This window comes from Poecile atricapillus, chromosome 11 (assembly GCF_030490865.1).
Source record: "Poecile atricapillus isolate bPoeAtr1 chromosome 11, bPoeAtr1.hap1, whole genome shotgun sequence".
Taxonomy (NCBI): domain Eukaryota; kingdom Metazoa; phylum Chordata; class Aves; order Passeriformes; family Paridae; genus Poecile; species Poecile atricapillus.
In genome coordinates this window covers 7,122,155-7,140,813 of record NC_081259.1, presented here as the reverse complement: position 1 = coordinate 7,140,813, position 18,659 = coordinate 7,122,155, and the positions used below count along the sequence as shown (strand labels likewise).

At 43.0% G+C, this 18,659-nt stretch overlaps 1 protein-coding gene across 1 annotated transcript in view; it reads right to left on the bottom strand.

Moving 5' to 3' along the window:
- Positions 1–833: 833 nt before the first annotated feature.
- The window catches only part of AGBL1 (AGBL carboxypeptidase 1), a 267,540-nt gene continuing 249,714 nt past the window's right edge, over positions 834–18,659 (bottom strand). The window contains exon 23 of the mRNA XM_058847276.1: positions 834–3,403. Within this exon, the coding sequence (XP_058703259.1) occupies positions 3,097–3,403 (307 nt within the window). The 3' untranslated portion in view covers positions 834–3,096. The remainder of the gene's footprint in view (positions 3,404–18,659) is intronic.

Genomic DNA, 18,659 nt, shown 5'->3' with positions numbered 1-18,659 from the left:
GCTGAGACAGAGGGTGCAGTGTAGTGCAGGGCTCAGCACAGCATCTTCCACCCACGTCATGTAAACTGCTGGGGGGAGGAAGGAGAGCACAGCCTTTCACAGCCTCTAAGAGAGTCAGTGTGAGACAAAAGGCATCAGTAAAAAAAGTTAATGTGCCTGGCAGGAGCCCAAAACTGCTGCAGCAGTGGGGACCAGACGAGTGCCTCTAAGACACCATCTCTTCTGGCCATTATGGGAATATTTGGCTTGAGTCTCAACCTGACAGCCTTGCTGACTCTTGAGGAACGACAAAACGGTGGGGAGCAGGGCGACTTCCCTCCCTCCCTCCCTCCCTTTCTCCATCGGCTGTTTCCAAATTCTTTGGGATTAGCTAGCAGCAGCAAGAAAAGGCGCTGCTCTCAGTGCTCAGCACTTAGCAGCCTGAAGTGAGGTGACGGGCCCGGCGCAGGGGACAAGGGCTTCATTCACTGGGGGATACCAAACCAGAATTACAAGTGTGCGAGAATAAACAAGGCTGGAGTTAATCTAAAGTTGTTTTACACTCTGTTTTATTACAGTCAATGCACTTCCGTTCCTCTGTGCAGAGCCTAGCTCTGCTTAATTACCATGACTCAGGGAGAATTTTAATAGCGCGGAGCGCGCACGGAGGCATTCTCCTGACCTCTAGAGGTCTGTCAAAAGAAGAGGAGCATCTGCTCCCTCTACAAGTTCCTGGAGGAAAAGGAGGCAGCCCAGAAAACTGCTTCTCCCGAAGTTATCCGGGAGGATTCCCAAGGGGTTGGCCACCCTTCTCTTCCTCAGCAGCAGCGGAGCACCCTGGGGCTGGGGGCTCCTCCTGCCCGCTGCCCCCTGCATCACCCTCACCACCTGCTGACACCTTCCTGGGCACAGCCATGCGATGCTGCCAGGGAGAGAAGATTGAACAGGTTTCCACACCACACAGCAGCATTCACGAGGGTGTGGTTGATGTCCAGGGACACCGCTCCCAGCCCAGCTGCTGCCTTTGGACCCCAGACACTGCAAACACCCTGAGAGCCATCTCCCCACCTCCTGCAGCTCCCAGCACAGGGATCTCTGAATTGGTGGTACTGCTCACACACATTTGGCTCTGAACACACATGGAAGATACATCTTTTATTACATTTTGACAACTCTTGCACAATTTAGTGACCGGGGCAGAATTTTCCCACTGAACTGAATTCTCCCTATCTTAAAAAAATCAGAATGAAACAGCTAGAAAGCCAAATATTATAGCCAAAATATTTGCATCTCATCAAGGAAAATGCTGATTTAAGAAGATTTTCTTTTCTTTGCAATAGGGTTTACCACTGGCAAGCCTCCAGCTACAGTTGTGGCAGTGTTGGTATAGAAGGCAAAGTGGGTGCAGACATGCACATTTACAGATACAGATATGTACAACAGTATTTTTTAACCTGTGTCCTGGGGATGTAAATGCTGAATATCCCACAGCCTGGCTTTTGTATGCTGCAGCCAGGACCTAGCTGAGTGTCAAGTTTTTGTCATGCCTACAAGCACGGGATTTTTAAGCTAATTATGCACATACATTGTTTCTTTATTAATAAGCTTTGAAGCAGTATTATACAAACTATTATTATAGGAACACCTGTTTCACCTCTTTTGTGTCCCTTTCTGTGAGCCACCCCTTTATTAAAATTCAGTATTGTGTGCAACAAGCTGCACGCTAAACCAAGCAGAACAGGACATCTGTACAGAGGCACACACCACACCTAATGCATTAGTCTGGGCTAAGAAGCTCAACTTCTAAGGACCCAAGCTGCCTGTCTTTTGAGCAGCATCATCGAGAGATAGAGACACAGGGAGCTCTTATGTGCTAGTGAAGACTTTAAAATACGTGGATACTGAAAACCGAGCAGGACAGGAAGAAGCTTTTTATCTAAAGAGCAGCCTCCTGCTGGAAAATATTGTCTAGGTAGTCTGAGGAAAGGTGCTCAGAAACACATCAGAGCATTTCTTGTTCTGCACTGGGAATCCTCTTCACAACCAGCATAAGAACCAGGAAGATGGCACGGTGCTTTAATAATACATCAATATTAATAACAATCATCACTGGTAATCACTGGAGTCCTTGCAGGCTGTAATGCTACAACACACTGCACATTCATCCTTGTCCTTGAGCCTCACAAAGTAGTGACAGAGTTGGGAGCCTCTTGCATCTTAAAATTAGCTCTGTTTGGATTCAGGGCAATTCCCCATTTACAGCAGCAGAGTCTAAGACACATGGCAAGATCAGGCAATATGAAATGCAAGCTAAAACGACATGGCTTCATGCTTTAAGGATACAGAACACATGTGTGGGTTCTCTGTCTGTGCTGGATTCTCAGGAACTGGGAAGCAATTTTAGGAGAAATCTAATATTTCTCCATTTAGGGATTAAATAAACTGTTCTGATTAATGCTTGGGCTAAATTCAATCCTGGATTTTGCCACAATCACTAATTTATTGGTGAATTTAGCCCAGGTTTCCAGAGGATCACTATGACTTGTCACTGCTCCTTTCCTTACTGTGGCACACTGGATTTCCCATGCTGTTGCTGAGATAGAAGCAGCTTGGAAATATGCACAGCCTGACCCAACCTGTTGGTCTTGCACTCTAAAAATTCTGATCAGACAGAAATCAGAGACATGCTCTACAGCTCAGGAGAGAATGGCAATAGAGAGCTCTGGTGAAAGGCATCAATAACTGTCTCTTCTCCAGGCAAAGGCTGCCTAAAGTCAGAAAAAGAGAATCATCTCTGATTCCTTGGTCTCAAAATACTATTCCTTAGGTCAACCTGTATGAAACCATATACTAGAGGCAGCCATGAAACTGGGGATTATGTTTAGGAATGGATGATTTCACACAGTACCACCAGGGCTAGTGGCCCCTCGCTCTGCCTCGTGTACAAGGTGTAAGGAATCATTCTCAGCAGATGTATGTATACAAATTACACAATCATACAGTCAACTATCCATTCAGACCCAGGAGCAACACATCTGGGAAGGGTGCTGAAGCTGGCAAACAGGCAAACATGAGCAGTGACCCACTTTCCTGCTGCTCTGCAAGTCACAGCCTTGCTCACACAGGACTGCTCTCGAACCCACTGTACAGCCCAAGTGCTTTTGAGCCCAGAGGAAGAGCTGTGCTGTTGGGTGCTGGCTGGCTGGAAATGTAGAGGCCCCTCAGAGCCCTGGAGCTGCATGTTTCTCCTGTGGTCACTCCTTCATCTTCTGTCTTGCCTTCCACACATGAGAGGTACTCCTGGATCTCATGGTCTAGCTCCAAGAATTCCTCTTCACCGTCAGAGCTACTGGCAGTGTCATAATCAATCTCTTCTGCACAAGGAGGTTCATCATCAGACTCCACGCTGCTGTTACTGCACCTTCTGCAGAAAAACCACAAGAGAGACTGGATGTCACCAAAGGAGGGGGTGTTCTCAGGGGGAAGAGCAAGCAACAGGGAAATGCTTTTTCTGGGTTCAACCTTGGCTCTGTTAATAAGGAATGAGGTGGTACAAAGCAAGCTCTGGTGTGTCTTTTTGTCTGTCTCACCAATAAGAGTGATAAAATGAAGAGTGATACTGACCTCTCAGGAGTAAAGTGTTATTATTCCCATCACTATTACTGCTATTGCTTATACAGAAACAGAGTGGTTTACATACAGACAATCCCATTCTTGCCTTGAGGCACTTACAAAGGTTACAGAAGCTGAAATACAGCAGAGAAGAAGGTATTCAGTTTCCAGAAGTTTGCTGATCCTCCCCCTTGCTGTAGTTCCACATTTAGTGTAAGACCTAATTAATGCAGGTGGTTGAAGTGTTTTGGCATCTTTTCCTTCTGTTCTGTGCAAGCTCAGAGCACTGCTAACAAGAGGCAGCACAAACAAAAAACTGAGCCTCTTGGATCTTCAAGCACACTGGCTCCAGGGAGGGCAGAAGCACCAGGAGTGGCTGTGCTTTGTGAAGAACATGGAAAGGCTTTGATAGCATCACTTCCTGGGGAAGGGCCAAATTCAGTCAAGCCTGAATGGCTGAGGAAAAACTCTAAGTGGATATCACAGCCACATCACCTGGCTCTCAGAAAGGTGGTTTACCCCACCTTGGCCCCCTGACATTTACTCCAAGGAATGGCCACAGGGGCTTTCCTTACACGCCCACTTTCAATGCACACTGCATGAGGTTTTCCTGATGCAATTATTTATGGCAGAAAGTGACCACTAGACTAGATGGTTCTGGGGTTCCTTCTTCTCCCAGGCTGCTCACATCCCATAAGGCCCTCAGCCCATGAGGGCAAATGGGTAATTTTTTGAGACCAGAAAGAAGCCTGTGATTTCAGTGCTGTCTGGGTCACAGTCTGGATGAATCAGGTAAAGAGATACTTCATTTTTCACCTCCAGGTCAATGTTTTCCATCAGACTCAGAGCAGGGGAATGTATTGCTTTGGGGGATGGGGAAAGGAATAACAATATTCCACCTCCAGAGTTTCTAATTTGTCCCAAGCTGGGAAGAATGAATGGCTTGGCAGATGGAGCATACACAGCTTTAATGTGTGGTCTGCTCACTTACATGTCAGTAACCAGAATAATCTTCCAGCTTTCAGCTGTTTCACAGCAGTTCCAGCAAGTGAGGTTTCAGAACATACCAAAGGTGTAAAGTATTGCTTTTGGATGTATTGATGATCCCTCCCCTCTTCTGCACTCCAAGAAAGGTGTAAGATTTTCCTATGATTGAGACTCAGATCTTAACTGCATACAGACTATTCTGCAGCAGAAACAAGCAGTGTCAGCCCACATCTCCTTCTCAGGCTGATCTCTGGCTTAGTTTACTTCAAAGGCTGGGTATAAAGGATTTTCTGAAAGCTTAATAGAGCTGTACAGCTTAAAAATAAATAAAAGAATAATTATGCACTTTTACAGTTTCTGGCTCTACTTCAGTCTGCTCAGAAATCTGGGTCAGGAAGAACTCATACTGAAAATGAGGATGTGACATGAAACAAAACAAACAAACCAGGACAATCCTCCCAGCACAAACAGCAACAGCAACGGTCCCAGCTGAGTCTGACCAGTGGGTTTGATTTCTTCCTTTATTTTTCACATGCAGGTATGGTATGCATTACCATGGTACTGAGTACCTGTGATAATGTTCAAAGCTGACTAAACCCAGGGGAACCAGAATTTTCTTTTATCAGCCCTGCTCTTGCAGATTTGCAATCAAAAAGAACCAAAGCATACCTACTTCCAATATTGCACTTGTACATTTTGAAGGAGCTGCTAATGCCATTGGGACAGAACATAGCTGTTGCCCAACTCACTGATATTTTACAGATGGAACAGCTTGCAGCCTAGGAACTAAAGGTCAAACATTTGCATTAACAGGGTAATTGGGGGGAAAAAAGGTCCTTATTATTACCTTAATCTGGAAAACAAAATAACAGGATCTTCTGAATTTTTCAATAATTTAAGTGATTTTAGGGCTGCATTTCTGACAAAAAAGGGAAAATGCCTCCTACCACAAAAACATTTTGCTAATGAAGGGAAGTCTGGAAGACAACAAACAGAGAATGAAAGACAAAAAAAATACAAAACTGCCTTTTCTTTAGATTGAAGACTGAAGGGATATTCCTTAGGAAGCAATCATTTATTCATAAAACATTTGTAATGGACTTCTGAAGCTCCCCCTTGTTGTTTGCCTGAACAGCACACAAAACACCAAGACCATGAGAGCTCAATCTAGGGGGGCAGTTGTGCTGCAGAAAGAGGCTCCCCATGAGTGAGGATGTGCTTAGACCCTGTTTGGTGGTCAGGAAAGAAGATTTTCTTCCTCATTATTTTTGCCCTTTGCTCCTTTGCTGTGGCAGTGAGGAGCAAGGCAGTCAGCACTGATCTTAGCAGTGGCTGACACCCCCTGGACCAGAGCCACCACCACCAGCCTCACACTGAGCTAGCAAACAGCAAAGAGATGGTACCAACCTCCTCCTGCTGCCAGCACGGGCTGCAGTCACTGCTGACTTCAAAGTTGAGGGTTGATCACACTGACAGACTCTACAAACCAGTTACATCTTTGCATAAATGGAACTTTACATCTCAATAATTCACTTTCTGTTGCAGGGAGATTTAAAACACATTACAAAGCAACACAAACGGCCTGGTTCCAAGCAGCAGGTTCCTCTGGAAGAGGAGGGGTGGCAGCATGTGGCACGTGGAGGAGCCAGCCAGTTCCACCAACCGAGTGCCAGTCCTTGCATGTGCTTCCCCACATCACAGAGACCATCTCCTCCCATGCAAATGGTGAAACATGGTAAGGAACAGGATTGCCTACATCTATTGACTCTTGCATTCTTTCCCAACAGAGTTTTGGGGGTTTGTTTGTTTATTTTTAATCTGATCTTTAAAAGCTGGAAAATAATTCACCTGACAAGAAATGAAACAAAAACCAAAAGCAAAACAACAACAACAAAAAACCTACCCAGGAGACATGAAACATATTTATCAAAGAATAATGATGTTGTCTTACAGAAGGTAAACAAAGAGGAAAACCAATGACACTACATTATAGAAATCCAAGACAAATATAGACTATGAATACCACTAAACACGAACACAGTGCAGCAGAGAAGGGGAAGGCTGGTAATATATTCTACAGCCAGCAGTCCCCCAGCTTTCAGAATAAAACATATACACATTTGGTTGATCTTCAAAACCTGTGGCCTCATAGCCCCCATCTATTCCAGCTGATGGGAGCCACTGCAGCAATTTGCAACTTCATGATGTGATAAATAGAATTTCTTTGTTTTGATTTTTAATTTGCATATTTACTCAGATATGACTTAATCTTAATTAGTTCTCCTTTTCTATGTGGGTGTGTTTTTTTGTTTGCTCAGTTTTGGAAAGCAAGCAAGACTTGGTTCCCTGTAAAATAATTCTGGGGTTTTTGCTGGCTTAATGGGAGGAGAAGGAGAAGGGAGACCAGGGCCTTCTTATGTGTCAGCATAACTGGAACTTTGTGATATGACTGGAAAACACTTCTTTCAGGTGCCTGCTGTTGACTCCTCATTCAGAGTCAGCCTGCTAGGTCACAGCTGGACATAAACCTCTCATGTCAGCTGTCCTGCTGAGCCACACCTCGGAACACACCCTCTGGAGCTGTGGTGATAAACTATAGCTACACACTGCACATGGGGATGAGTGGCAAGCTCTCTTCCATACTTAATTTTCATCTACTTGTACATGCACTTCCAGGGAATGGAGAAAACTAGAGAACCCCTAAGTAATTTCCTGAGATTTTTCCCTCACACTTTGCTTGTGTGGCAGGTCACTCACTCTCTGTGTGTTCTGCTGGCTGGCTGAAAATAGAACATTTCATTTTTTCTGCTGGAAAGAGCGGGCACTGACAACTGCCCCTCTTAAGGAATCTGTGACTGCTGCTCAGGGTTTCTGCGTGACCTTCCCTTGACAGGCCTCACACTTGCAATGCATTACAGAAAGAAGTGGAGAATTTACTTTTTTTTTTTTTTTCATATTGCTCCTCTCACTGTTGAAATTTGTTGCAGCCTTGTCAGAGAGAAACTGGAAGTGGGAGGGTTTAAATACATCACATAAAAAGGAGGAAAAAGCTAAGGCTGGAGACCACTGCTGGTCATGGACACACCAATGATTCTATCTGAGGGATGTATCAACAAACAGACAAACATCCTCAGCCTTTCTCTACAGTGAAAAAATAACCTGCCAGCATAATCACCCTGCCTGTAACCCTATTTTCTCCTTGTGTTAAACCTTCTCTCCTTCATGGTATGTCACAATTCTTTGGAAGCTGCCCAAAGCAGGCATGTGGCTATGTATAATGAGCCAAGCACAACTCTGATACAGTTCATAGACTAAATAAGGCAGGAAATAGCTTTACTGATTTTTTTTCAAGAGATGAGACATTCTTGTGCATGAACAGAAAAGAGAAAAAAATACTTTTAAGTGATTAAACAGGCCAACTTCTCTGCAGTTACATCATTCACCTGAAAGAAGGGTGTGGTTTTTCCCCATTCAGGCAGGGACTGGAGACCCCAGAAAGCTCCCTGACCACAATTATCACCTGCACAGGTGACAGAACAGAAGGGGAATTGCCCATTCTTTTCCGAAGAAGTTTTACCTGTGGTATGAACAGTTACCAGTGCTGGTAAATAAAGTGTCCTGAAGCTTTAAAGATATGCTGCTCTCTCCATAGAATTGGAATTACCTCGCCCTTCTGGCTTTTTGACATTAAAATTCCATCTACATCACCAAATCTAAAAGGGATGTGTGGTCTTGCACAGTTTTGCTTTTGAGGAAACCATATGTTTTATTAAAAGAAAGAACACTGCTTCTGAAGGCTTGTAATGAATCTAAAATGAACCTTAAGCAGACACATTTGCAGTAATCCCAAAGTACAATTCTGCCTTTAATTGCTTCATAAAGTAGTATTTTAGGACATAAATGAAACAACTATGATGCTTGCAGGTAATTACACCTGTAAGAAATACACTACAGCAACAAGATGCCAGCAGAGAAGGGCTTTAATCTGCCCTTTGTGTCTGGATTCAGTTGCTACGAGATGCCTTGCACACCTTGTAATGACTTTCTAATTTCTTCTCTGCTGTTCAGCAGCTCCCCAGACAGCAGCCTGGCACCCTCCTGCCTGAGGAATGCCAGACAAGGATCTGCTTAATCCCTGACCCCACCAAGGGAGGGGATCAGCTCTGTTCTGGTGCAAGATGACTCCAGCTTCAGGAGCTATTGCTTTCCCCTGCGTTGCTGCTCAAACATTAATGATGTTAACTCTGTAGACTCCTGGGGGATTTCCCTTCCCAAAGATTCTTTGACAAGGACTTTTACATCACACAACCTCTCCTGAGAAAATGTGTGCTCAGCCCAAGGCAGTGCCAGGTGCCCTGGCTCTCAGCCCACCATAGCCCATCCTTTCACCAGCAATATGAACATAATTAAACGTGGCCTTGAATTCTGTTTGCTATGGCTGAGAGATGTTTGGTCTTGTTTTCAATGTAGGTTGGGTTGGTTTTTTTTTTCCTTTTTTTTCTTCCTGCTGCAAATAGCCAAGAGAAAGGTGTAATTCATCGCTAAAGCTCAAACTAATTAGTTTTTCAGAAGTTCCCAGGCTAATTGTAGACTGAAATATTTATAATTGATTTGGCCAGATTAGAAATGGGTGTCTGGTGCACCAGTTAGATAAGTAAAGGGCAAATGGGTTTTATTTAGAGGAAGAGGGAAGACAGCCTGTAAATAAAAGGAGAACATGAAGAAACAGGCTGACTCCTGGCCAATACTGTCCCCTAATGTTCATTCAGGCTTGCAACAATTTAGCCCTGGGTCAGCATTTCACTTGCATCTACCATAAAGTGTTCTTGTCCCCAGGAATGGCAGCCTCCAGCAGTGGGGAGAAGGTGGTGATGCTGCTGCAGGGGCAGGGAGGTGCTGGGCACACACCTCCCATCACACGTGGTTAGGAAAGGGAAAAGCCTTGTACGAACACGGGGAGCTGCATTTAATTGAATTACGCCATGCCATTGGGACAGCTTTGATCTGTCTGTGAAAGACGAATTTGCAGAGAGGACAAGAAGTCATTTTTCTCCCATTTGATGGGCAGCTGACATTGCATGGCATTCCTGGATTCCAGGTAACTCAGCTCAGATCCCGGCATGCTTCTAATGCTAACCAACAAAATTCACACGAGCTGGTCCTCAGACATGCAGGATGGAAAAGCTGTTGAGGAGCCAGAGGCTGTGGATTCAGTCTTATGAACAATCATTAATTTCCTCCTAATGGAGGACCAATCTATATATCAGAGTAGGGCAAACACTGCATCTTTAGCATTCTTATAGCTGTAGGCTTGTAAGCATTAATAAAACCCAGTGACTTGAACAGATACAAGTCAGCCACGAAATGAAGCTCTGGCAGTGGCTGCAGACCCCAGACATAATGAGTTTTTCTTCTCTCACCCTTAGACTGTTCTTAGGTCTTGCATATTTATTTCTTTAAGTACATTCACATTTCAGCACAGGAAAGCACCATCCTGCGAGTACTTTATGAAAGATTTGTGAGCTGACATAAACACTTTGGTTTGTGATGATGTTTTCTTTCACATCCTACAATACCTGGCTTGGACAAAACATTAATAATTCCATTAATCTGCTGCTTGCAAGGGCAGATATGAACAGAACAGCTGCATCCCCATCACCACTGACAGGCTCGACCAGGGTACTGAGTAAAATTTCCACTTATTATGGTGTGAAGTTAATTATAAAAGAACCTAAGCATGGAAAACTCTGATTTTACCTCCACAGCCATACCAAGCAAACCTGTTAAATTTCAGTCACACCAAACAAGTTCAGCCACTCCAGCCAAGCTGGGGGAACAGCTCATTCACCCAAAACTGGCACCCAGCACCAGCCTCTATGTTAATTCCTTGGCAATATGAGATATGTCTGAAGAAATCTTGAGACCTGACTGCCCATATCTGTACAGCTCTGTATTCCTAACATTTGGGGCAAAATCCCAAGCACCAGGGCTCAAGCCCTGGAACACAAATTTTAAGCAAGTTGAAGACATTTTTATGAAGCATATGTGATATATTTGTGTGATATATTCAGGCCCTGTTGAGAAACAAAATTTTGGAGTGTCTTGGGAAAGCATAGGCCACATCTTGCTTTTTAGATCCACATTGCACTAAAACTTGGTGTTTATTTAAGGGATGGTTTAATATCAGGTCCACTGTGGTCTGGTCCATGTGGTATACTCATTAAAAATGAGATATAAGCACAGGAAGTAGAAGATGAGTGATGTAAAATAGATGGAATAATACCCATCCACCAGGCAGCACAATCAGTGGCTTGGATATAGAGTTTAAGGATCAAAGGAAATGCTTCCAAAACAGGTAAATTTAGGCTTTCTACAGCCTAAGCTTCCTATGGATATATGAGCAGTCAAGGCCCTCGTATGGGAAGATACTTAGTGAGACTGCCAGAACACATTAGGATACTAAATAATGAAAGAGTTGCTGAAAATATGATTTTGAAAGTGTTTGGGAGCTTTTCTCACAGTGTCTCTATCTCAAGCAATTTCTTCTCGAAAAAGATAATCATGTTATTGATGATACTTAGCAGTCCAGCCAAAGTAATACAGGAAGATTATTGGAATCCTTGTAATTGCTTTTAGATGCTTCCAGTAGTTGAGATATTGGCACTGTGTGGGGGAAAGAAATGTGGAAAGATTTTGGCTTAGATGCTAAAAAATTGTACTGCTGAGGATAAAGAATGTAAAGGCAGGCAGGTTCTCCTGAGTTCTTGTTTCCCTTGGTGCTCTTTCACATAATGCCACTGACTCTATCCAAGTTGTATAATTGGTTCTGTATATTTAATTTCAGAAGTCCAAGTTTCATGTGTATATATCCCTTAGTTCTCTCTGAGCGACTTAAAGGATTTGGGATTTTGAAAGCAAAATGTTTTAAGATGGCCAAGACATGTCTAGACTGTGCCTTAGTTACTTATCTGTCCTATATACAAGGTATTTTTGGGTCAGATAAATACACATGTAAATATTTATTCACATAGTAGAAGAGAAATAGATATCTAATTACTTGACTGAACTAATGCTGAAAATTACTGACTTCCAACCGCTACACCCTGTGAAAGAGAAAGAAACCTCTTGGTTGCTAGTTTGTCTTCATGAAAATGTATTTTTAGCTGATACCCACTCTGATGTTTCAGAGAATCTGTGGCAGAGGTGTATACACACGTCTGTGTACGTAAATAAGTTTAAACAAGTGCATAAATACATCACCATCCCTTATCTACCTTTCCTTAAAGACAGATAAATAATAGATATATACACACACCCAGACACCCACACATGCACACAGTTTTGTGGTTTGCTCTGTATTCAGAGCACAATTTTCATTACAAGACATGGGAGGTCTCAGGAGATGCTCCTGCAGCTCCCTGAGAAACAACAATAGGTGATCACTGAACCTTGGTGCTGCTGCATTCAAGAGGAAGCAACCTGAGGGAAAGAGCTGGTTGTGACCAGAGCAAAGCAATTCCTTGACTCCAGTCCCCAGGTGAGCGTTGACAAAGCAGGAGTTCACCTGAAAGGGAAATGAGACCATCTGGGCAGGACAGGCAGCAGCTGACAGAACGAGAGGACACAGCCTTAAACTGCGCCAAGGGAAATACAGGTTGGATATTTGGATATTAGGAAAAGGGTTTTTTTTACAGAAAGAGTAATAAAGTACTGGAATTGTGTGCCTGGGGAGGTGGTGGAGTCACCATCCCTGGATGTGTTTAAAAGAAGACTGGATGTGGCACTTGGTGCCATGGTTTAGTTGAAGTGTTAGGGAATGGATTAGACTCGACGATCTTGAAGATCTCTTCCAACTCAGTGATTCTGTGACTTGAGATGTGTTAGGATGGTCAAGAGGCAGTCAGAAATGGTTATTCTAAAACATCCAGTGTTGTCATCAGCTATTCGGGAGCTTAAAGTCAGACTGTGGCTAAAGTGAAGATCTTGGATTCTCAGTACAGAAATCAGGACATTCTAATTCCACATGGACCTGAGTCATTCTTGTGCCTCTTAAAGTAAGGAATACTCATTTTAGAAACCCCTCTTCACGGATCTTTTTCTTTCACAATCTTGTTCTTCAAATGGGTAAAGAACAGGTGGGACTAAAAATACTCCAGTCTGGTAAAAAGCATGATTCTTGTTCTGAAGCACCCAGAGAGAGGACAGGGTATGGCAACACACGGAGGTTCAACAGCTGTTTTTACACTGAATTCTGCTTTTAAGGGAAGGCTTCAGACAAATCTCAGTTTAAGGGCTGCAGAAAACAGTTCTTGGAGTACACTGAAGGCAGTTAAGGTCAACATGATGGCACAGCCCTGAAGCCTAAGAGGTTCCAGGTGATGAATATCAGTCAACACAGCCACCTCCCAAAGTAATTTTACCTCTGCAAGGTCCTATGTTATCCCAGACTTATTGGAAAGGATTCAATACAAACCTGCAAAGTCATAATCCTCCTAAAAGTTATACATCTCATTCAGAGATACTCATCATAACTGATCTGAGAAACCTCCTGTATCATAAAAAATCTGAAACTAATGTGGAACTTTTTTTCTCTCATCCTTTCCTGAGGAGAACAAATATATTTAATCAATATTGTAGTTTGGGGGAGAGAGAGAGAGATACTGTGTGTACCCATAAGAATGAAAGAAAACAAGGGCAAGGTCAATGAAATCTATTGTGCCTTTAAATCAGATTGGAGTGGGGCTTATAGCAGAAACATCTGATAAAGTATGTGTGATCATAAATAATCAACAATAGATCCAGCTTAAAACTTCAGCCTCTGCCCTCATCCTAAATCTCTTCTCAGACATAATGAGATTCAGATAAAACAAATCTGAATACCCATGTTCAATATATTTCAAAACATTCTGATCAATTATGTTTTTAACACCATATGGAACCAAATTCAAAACCTTGCTTAACCTCACTCATTACACAGCTGATTTGCATATGCTTTGGACTCCATTAAGGACAACAAAAAATGTCATCTATTGCATATAAAAGTGGCAACGCTTGCTAATTCCCTGATCTTGCCAAAGCCCTGCCAGATGTTTCATGAGGAATAGCAAATATTTCATTATGTTCTCTCAAATTTGTCTGTCAGGAACTGCAAGGATGAACAAGAAAAACAGGCATGGAGAGCTGACAAAAACATGAAGCATCAGTTTCAACCTATTTCAAAGCTCAAACAGGGTTTTAAAGGGATTCTTTGTGCCAGAAGGACCTTCCAGCCAGGAGCATATGACTCCCAGTAAACAGAGGAAAGGAAAAACAACGACCATTCGCTCTGATCGAAGGAGACAGCATTGCCTTGCAAGATGAACAGAGTAAAGCACATAAAAAAGTTTCCATTGCTGTTTGTTGTACAAGAGATCTCCAAATTCTCTTCTGTGTTCCTGTTGTAGGTATTTAGCAATGTTTCACCTGTGTAACAGGAAGATGCTGTTTTCAAATGAATCCATTTGTAGCTTGTAGCATCTATCAACTCCCAGCAGAGAACAATTTTTTAAATCGCTGTTAGCAAAAGTATTTTCTGAATATTTTATAAAAATCAATTTTCAAATGCCTGCCAAAATATTCTATGTGTTTTACCTGAAAGTTGCAATTATATTTTTTTTCTTTTTTCTGTATGTGAATATATATGTCTATATTTATATATGCTTACATAAATTCTTAAAAGAATACTAGCTCACCATGGAAGCAAGCATATTCTGAGTGAAAGCTGAAGCAACATAAACTGACAAAAGTATTCATTTAATTATGATAAGACATGTATTTGGATGGATGGGGCAAATTATAGCACAGCTTGCAGAGCAGTGAAACAATCACTTTATAGAGAACCACCCTGAGCATTTAACGTCACTCTCTGATTTACAACTAAAAATGATAAAAGGTCAGTTCTTGTGTGCAGAGTAAGTGACTGAAAAAATATGTCAGGCTGTACATCAAACGAAAATTAAATCATGAGGTTAAAACACTTGGTTTTCAAAGATACAGGTTCTGTACTCAGTGGGCTTGGAGTCACTGTGAGCAAACTGCTTTTCTCTCTTTGCCTCAATTCCCCAGTTCTTGGGACACAGAAGGCTCCATCCCTCCACCTGTCTGCATGGCAGAGCCAAGGGGTGGCTCAAGCCTCCCACCACCTGCCTAGTCCAAATGAGGGTGCAGAGCTCTTTAGTTTCCTCTTCTGTGTATGTGCCCTTCTCTCCTCTGAAAGCAGTGACAAAAAGGGTGCTTAACCTTGCTGAGCAAGGTCCAAAAAAGTGCTAAACCTTACTGAGTTTAGTCCAAAAACTCCTCTCAGCAAACCATGACTTCAATAAAATAGCAAGTTTCCAGATCCATTAGGGACAGAAGTCAGTGTTCTTGATTCTGCCAGACAGGAATGAAGAGTTCAGCTGGAGGAATGATGAGGATGTAGGACTCCTGTTGACATCAAGAGTGGGGAGAGGTGCTCAGTGACACCAAGGATTAGCTGCCAGATTGTATTTGGAAAGAGAAATGCTGTAATTCTTACAGCCCTGAAAACAAGTAATGTCATAAAAGTGAAGGGGAGATTATTTAGAAGGGAAAGAAACAGCCAAAAGCTGCCAGATTTTCTGTATCCAGGGTGGCCCTTGATTTTAAACTTTGCAGCAATCCTGGCTGCCAGATTCAGCTCAAGCAAAGACTGAGGACTTGTGCACACTGGTTCCCCTGGACCTGAAAACCTCATTAGTCACGAAATCTTGCATTTCCTGGCATTTGCCTTTGTAGTTATCTTTTCCTAGCTCCTCATTTTGTCCCTGCTTCAGAAAGCTGCTTATTGCACCAAAATTAAGTGACATCTGCTCTTCTCATGGTAGATTCTGTCTTCTAGGAACTGAAACACCAGTTAAAGACCAGGTTATGAGTTTTCTGACTCATGAATTGTCACCAAGGCATGAAAAGAGACCACAGAAATTATATTCTCCAGTGCAAACAGTGATCCAAGAATATACAAACACGCTTCACAGAGGGGATGCATTTAGGAAAGTTATATTCATGGATACATCCAGGGTTCTTGATTGATGTGTTCTGTGATAGAAACTCTTCCTTCCCCACCAAATCATGATGGCCTCATTTTCTCCACAGACATTTCTGCTGCACTAGCAATAGTTAGGTACCCTCACAGTAACATTTCAAGGGCCAGTAACATACACCACCTTAAAAACCCCTGTGTGCTGCTGAGGGACCCAGGCTCTTGGAATGATGGAGATAACAGAATGGTGGAGTAGCTGCAGCCAAGTCAGGCTGCTGCTGGCTTTACCCTGAGTTTCCCAGGCATACGCTGGACTTTCTCCTTTTCTGCACAGCCAACCCGGAGATAAACTGTGTCAGATTTAATGGTGCATGATACAGGCAATTCAGTATCAAGGAAAGGGGAGGGGGGAAAAGCATTTCTGAGGCAAGATGGGTTATCAGCCCAGCTCAAAAAGCAACCTATCAAGAAACACTGCCAAGGCGACTTCAGAAATCTATAATTTAGGTGTTACTTTAAGCCTGAAACTTTGTTTGAAAAACTTCATACTTCTCACAAGCAGACTGGCAAAGCCCAGGAGGATCAGACCAGCTATCAGTCCAGATGACAAAGTAATACACTTAGTGTATATCAAGTGCTGTGCACATGAAAGATACAGGAAAGATGGCAACATTATACAGTTTCATCCTGCAAGGAATCAAAGCTGTTATTACACAGCAGTTTTCCAAGGGCTATTACACTCCATTGCTTACCCACCAATCAGCTCACCTTACTGGGCTTCCCAACAGTATGAATCACTTTTAAATAACAATGCATTTACTTTACATACAAGCTTTGCAGCCTGAAACACCCCATACTGCTTTCTGAAAAGGGAAGCAGCCTGAAGATTTATCAGGAACAGGGCTGTTGATGTGCAGGAAGCTGCACCAGCATGTCCCAGCTGAGCAGCTGAGCTCCTGAACAGCATCATTCACCACTAATTTTGCAGCCATTTCTAAGGCAGGGAGTGACACTTGACTTTAAATCTTGTCATTTTTAGAACAGAAGGCAAAGAAATCTAAAGTCAGTCAACAACCGGTGCAAAAATTTTAAGGAATTGAAGGTAAGAGAAATATGCCCTGTGTCAAAACTTGGCAAAGGTGTAAGCCCTAGATCCCTAATTCTTAACACTCAGAGTATTTCTTGGTTTGCAAGTGAATAAGGATTTCTGTGCAGGGACAATCATTTCATGGAATCACAAAATGATTTGGGTTGGAAGGGACCTTAAAGATAATCTTGTGCCAACACTCCTTTCATAGCCTGGAACAATTTCCACTAGATCAGGGTGCTCAAAGCCCCTTCCAACCTGACCTTGAACACTTCCAGGGAAGGGGATCATTAGCTGGTAATTCCAAGAGCAGTGAGAGCCCGTGAAACTTTTCATCCAGCCTCACACCCTTCCTGCACAGATGGGCACTGCAGCAAGGCAGGGTGCAAGCTGCAGGCACTCCTGGGAGAGCTGTGCCTGCTTCTCCAGCTCTGGGGAAACCTGGGGCTTGGCAAGTGGCAGAGCCAGGTCAGGGATGCTGTGTACGCTGATCCAGGGCACTCTTAGGCAGACTTTTTCAGCCATGCTCCAGGTTTCAATGGAACACAGCACCAGTCCTGCCAGCTGCCTTTCTCTGACACACAAGCATTTGTTGGAACTGTCTCCTGTGAGTTTAGGAGGAAAAGGCTCAGAATTAAATACACTTACACAATTAGGGTCATATTAACCTAAGCTGCTAAGGGTGAATTTGATAAACAAAATGTGTAAATTATGTGTCCACAGATCTGTGACTATGGAGAAGCCCAACCAAGCACTCCAAAACAATAGTCTCACCTTCTGGAGATGCTTCCTCCCACTTCATGCTGTTGTACACATCCCCCGTGCCACAGAGGTCCATGAGGAGACAATCCAAAGAAAAGAAAATTTCCTGAGCTGTCTCTACTCCCTTGCTGCTTTCAAGGTCTCCCCATCCCAGAAGTTTCACGTATCCTTCTCCCACACTACTCCCTATAGTCAGGAAATGCCTAATATTTCTCTTCTTACAGAGGGTCTCCTTTGAGGTGGATTAAACTAAAACTCCTTAAACTCAGACCTTTCAATTTCCTCTGTTGGAGTCTTTGTATTTAGATATCTTTGCTCTACTGGAAAAATATCCACTGATAACAAGCAATTATTATTATGAGATACATCCTTAGAGGTAGAAACTGGCTGCTAGGAAATTTTGAAATGAAAGAAAGAGGAGAAAAATAAAAAATTCCCACTTACCCTGACAGGGATTTAATCACCTTCCCAGCATGTCATACCAAGAGTCCTTGGACAGCCTCCTGAACAAGACTGAATTGACACTTATAATGTAAAGCACTTGATTTTCTCACGATAGCATTAAGCATCATTACTAGAAATGGATGATACAGTTCAAAGCTAATTTCAAATTTAATTTGAAACCATTAAATATATATGTAATTGCCTCTGCCCAAAAACCAGCATTTGGGCCCTGAAGGCAGCATCCATAGTAAGCTAAAAGACAGTATGTGGAGTTCTTTCTGTGAGAATTTACAAGTGTGCATGAGATTAAATGATTTATAAAATACATACATGATGCCTCTAATAGGAAGAATTGAAATAAACATTTTGTGATTAGGGCTGTTTTAAAGCAATAACTGCAGTGGGGAGGAGGTGCTGTAGGAGAGGAACAGAGGGTTAATGTGCTTGTCTTGCCAATGCTGTGGACCTGAATGTTCAAGTCATGGTGGAAAAAACTGAGCAAACCCACTGTGGCATATTCCAGAAGGACTTTGGGGTGCACCATGAATCCTCACAGTTCAGGGCACAAGCAAACTGTGCTGGACTAGCAGCACTGGCCTGCTGCCCCTGAGAATGGACCTGTCTGCTTTAAGGGCAGTGCTGAGACTGACAGCCTCAAGATGAGCATCCCTGGCACAGAGCTGAGCAACCAACAAAAGGAGAGATCCTGCCAAAGCACAGATCAGAAAATTAGTTTTGGAGGGGAACACA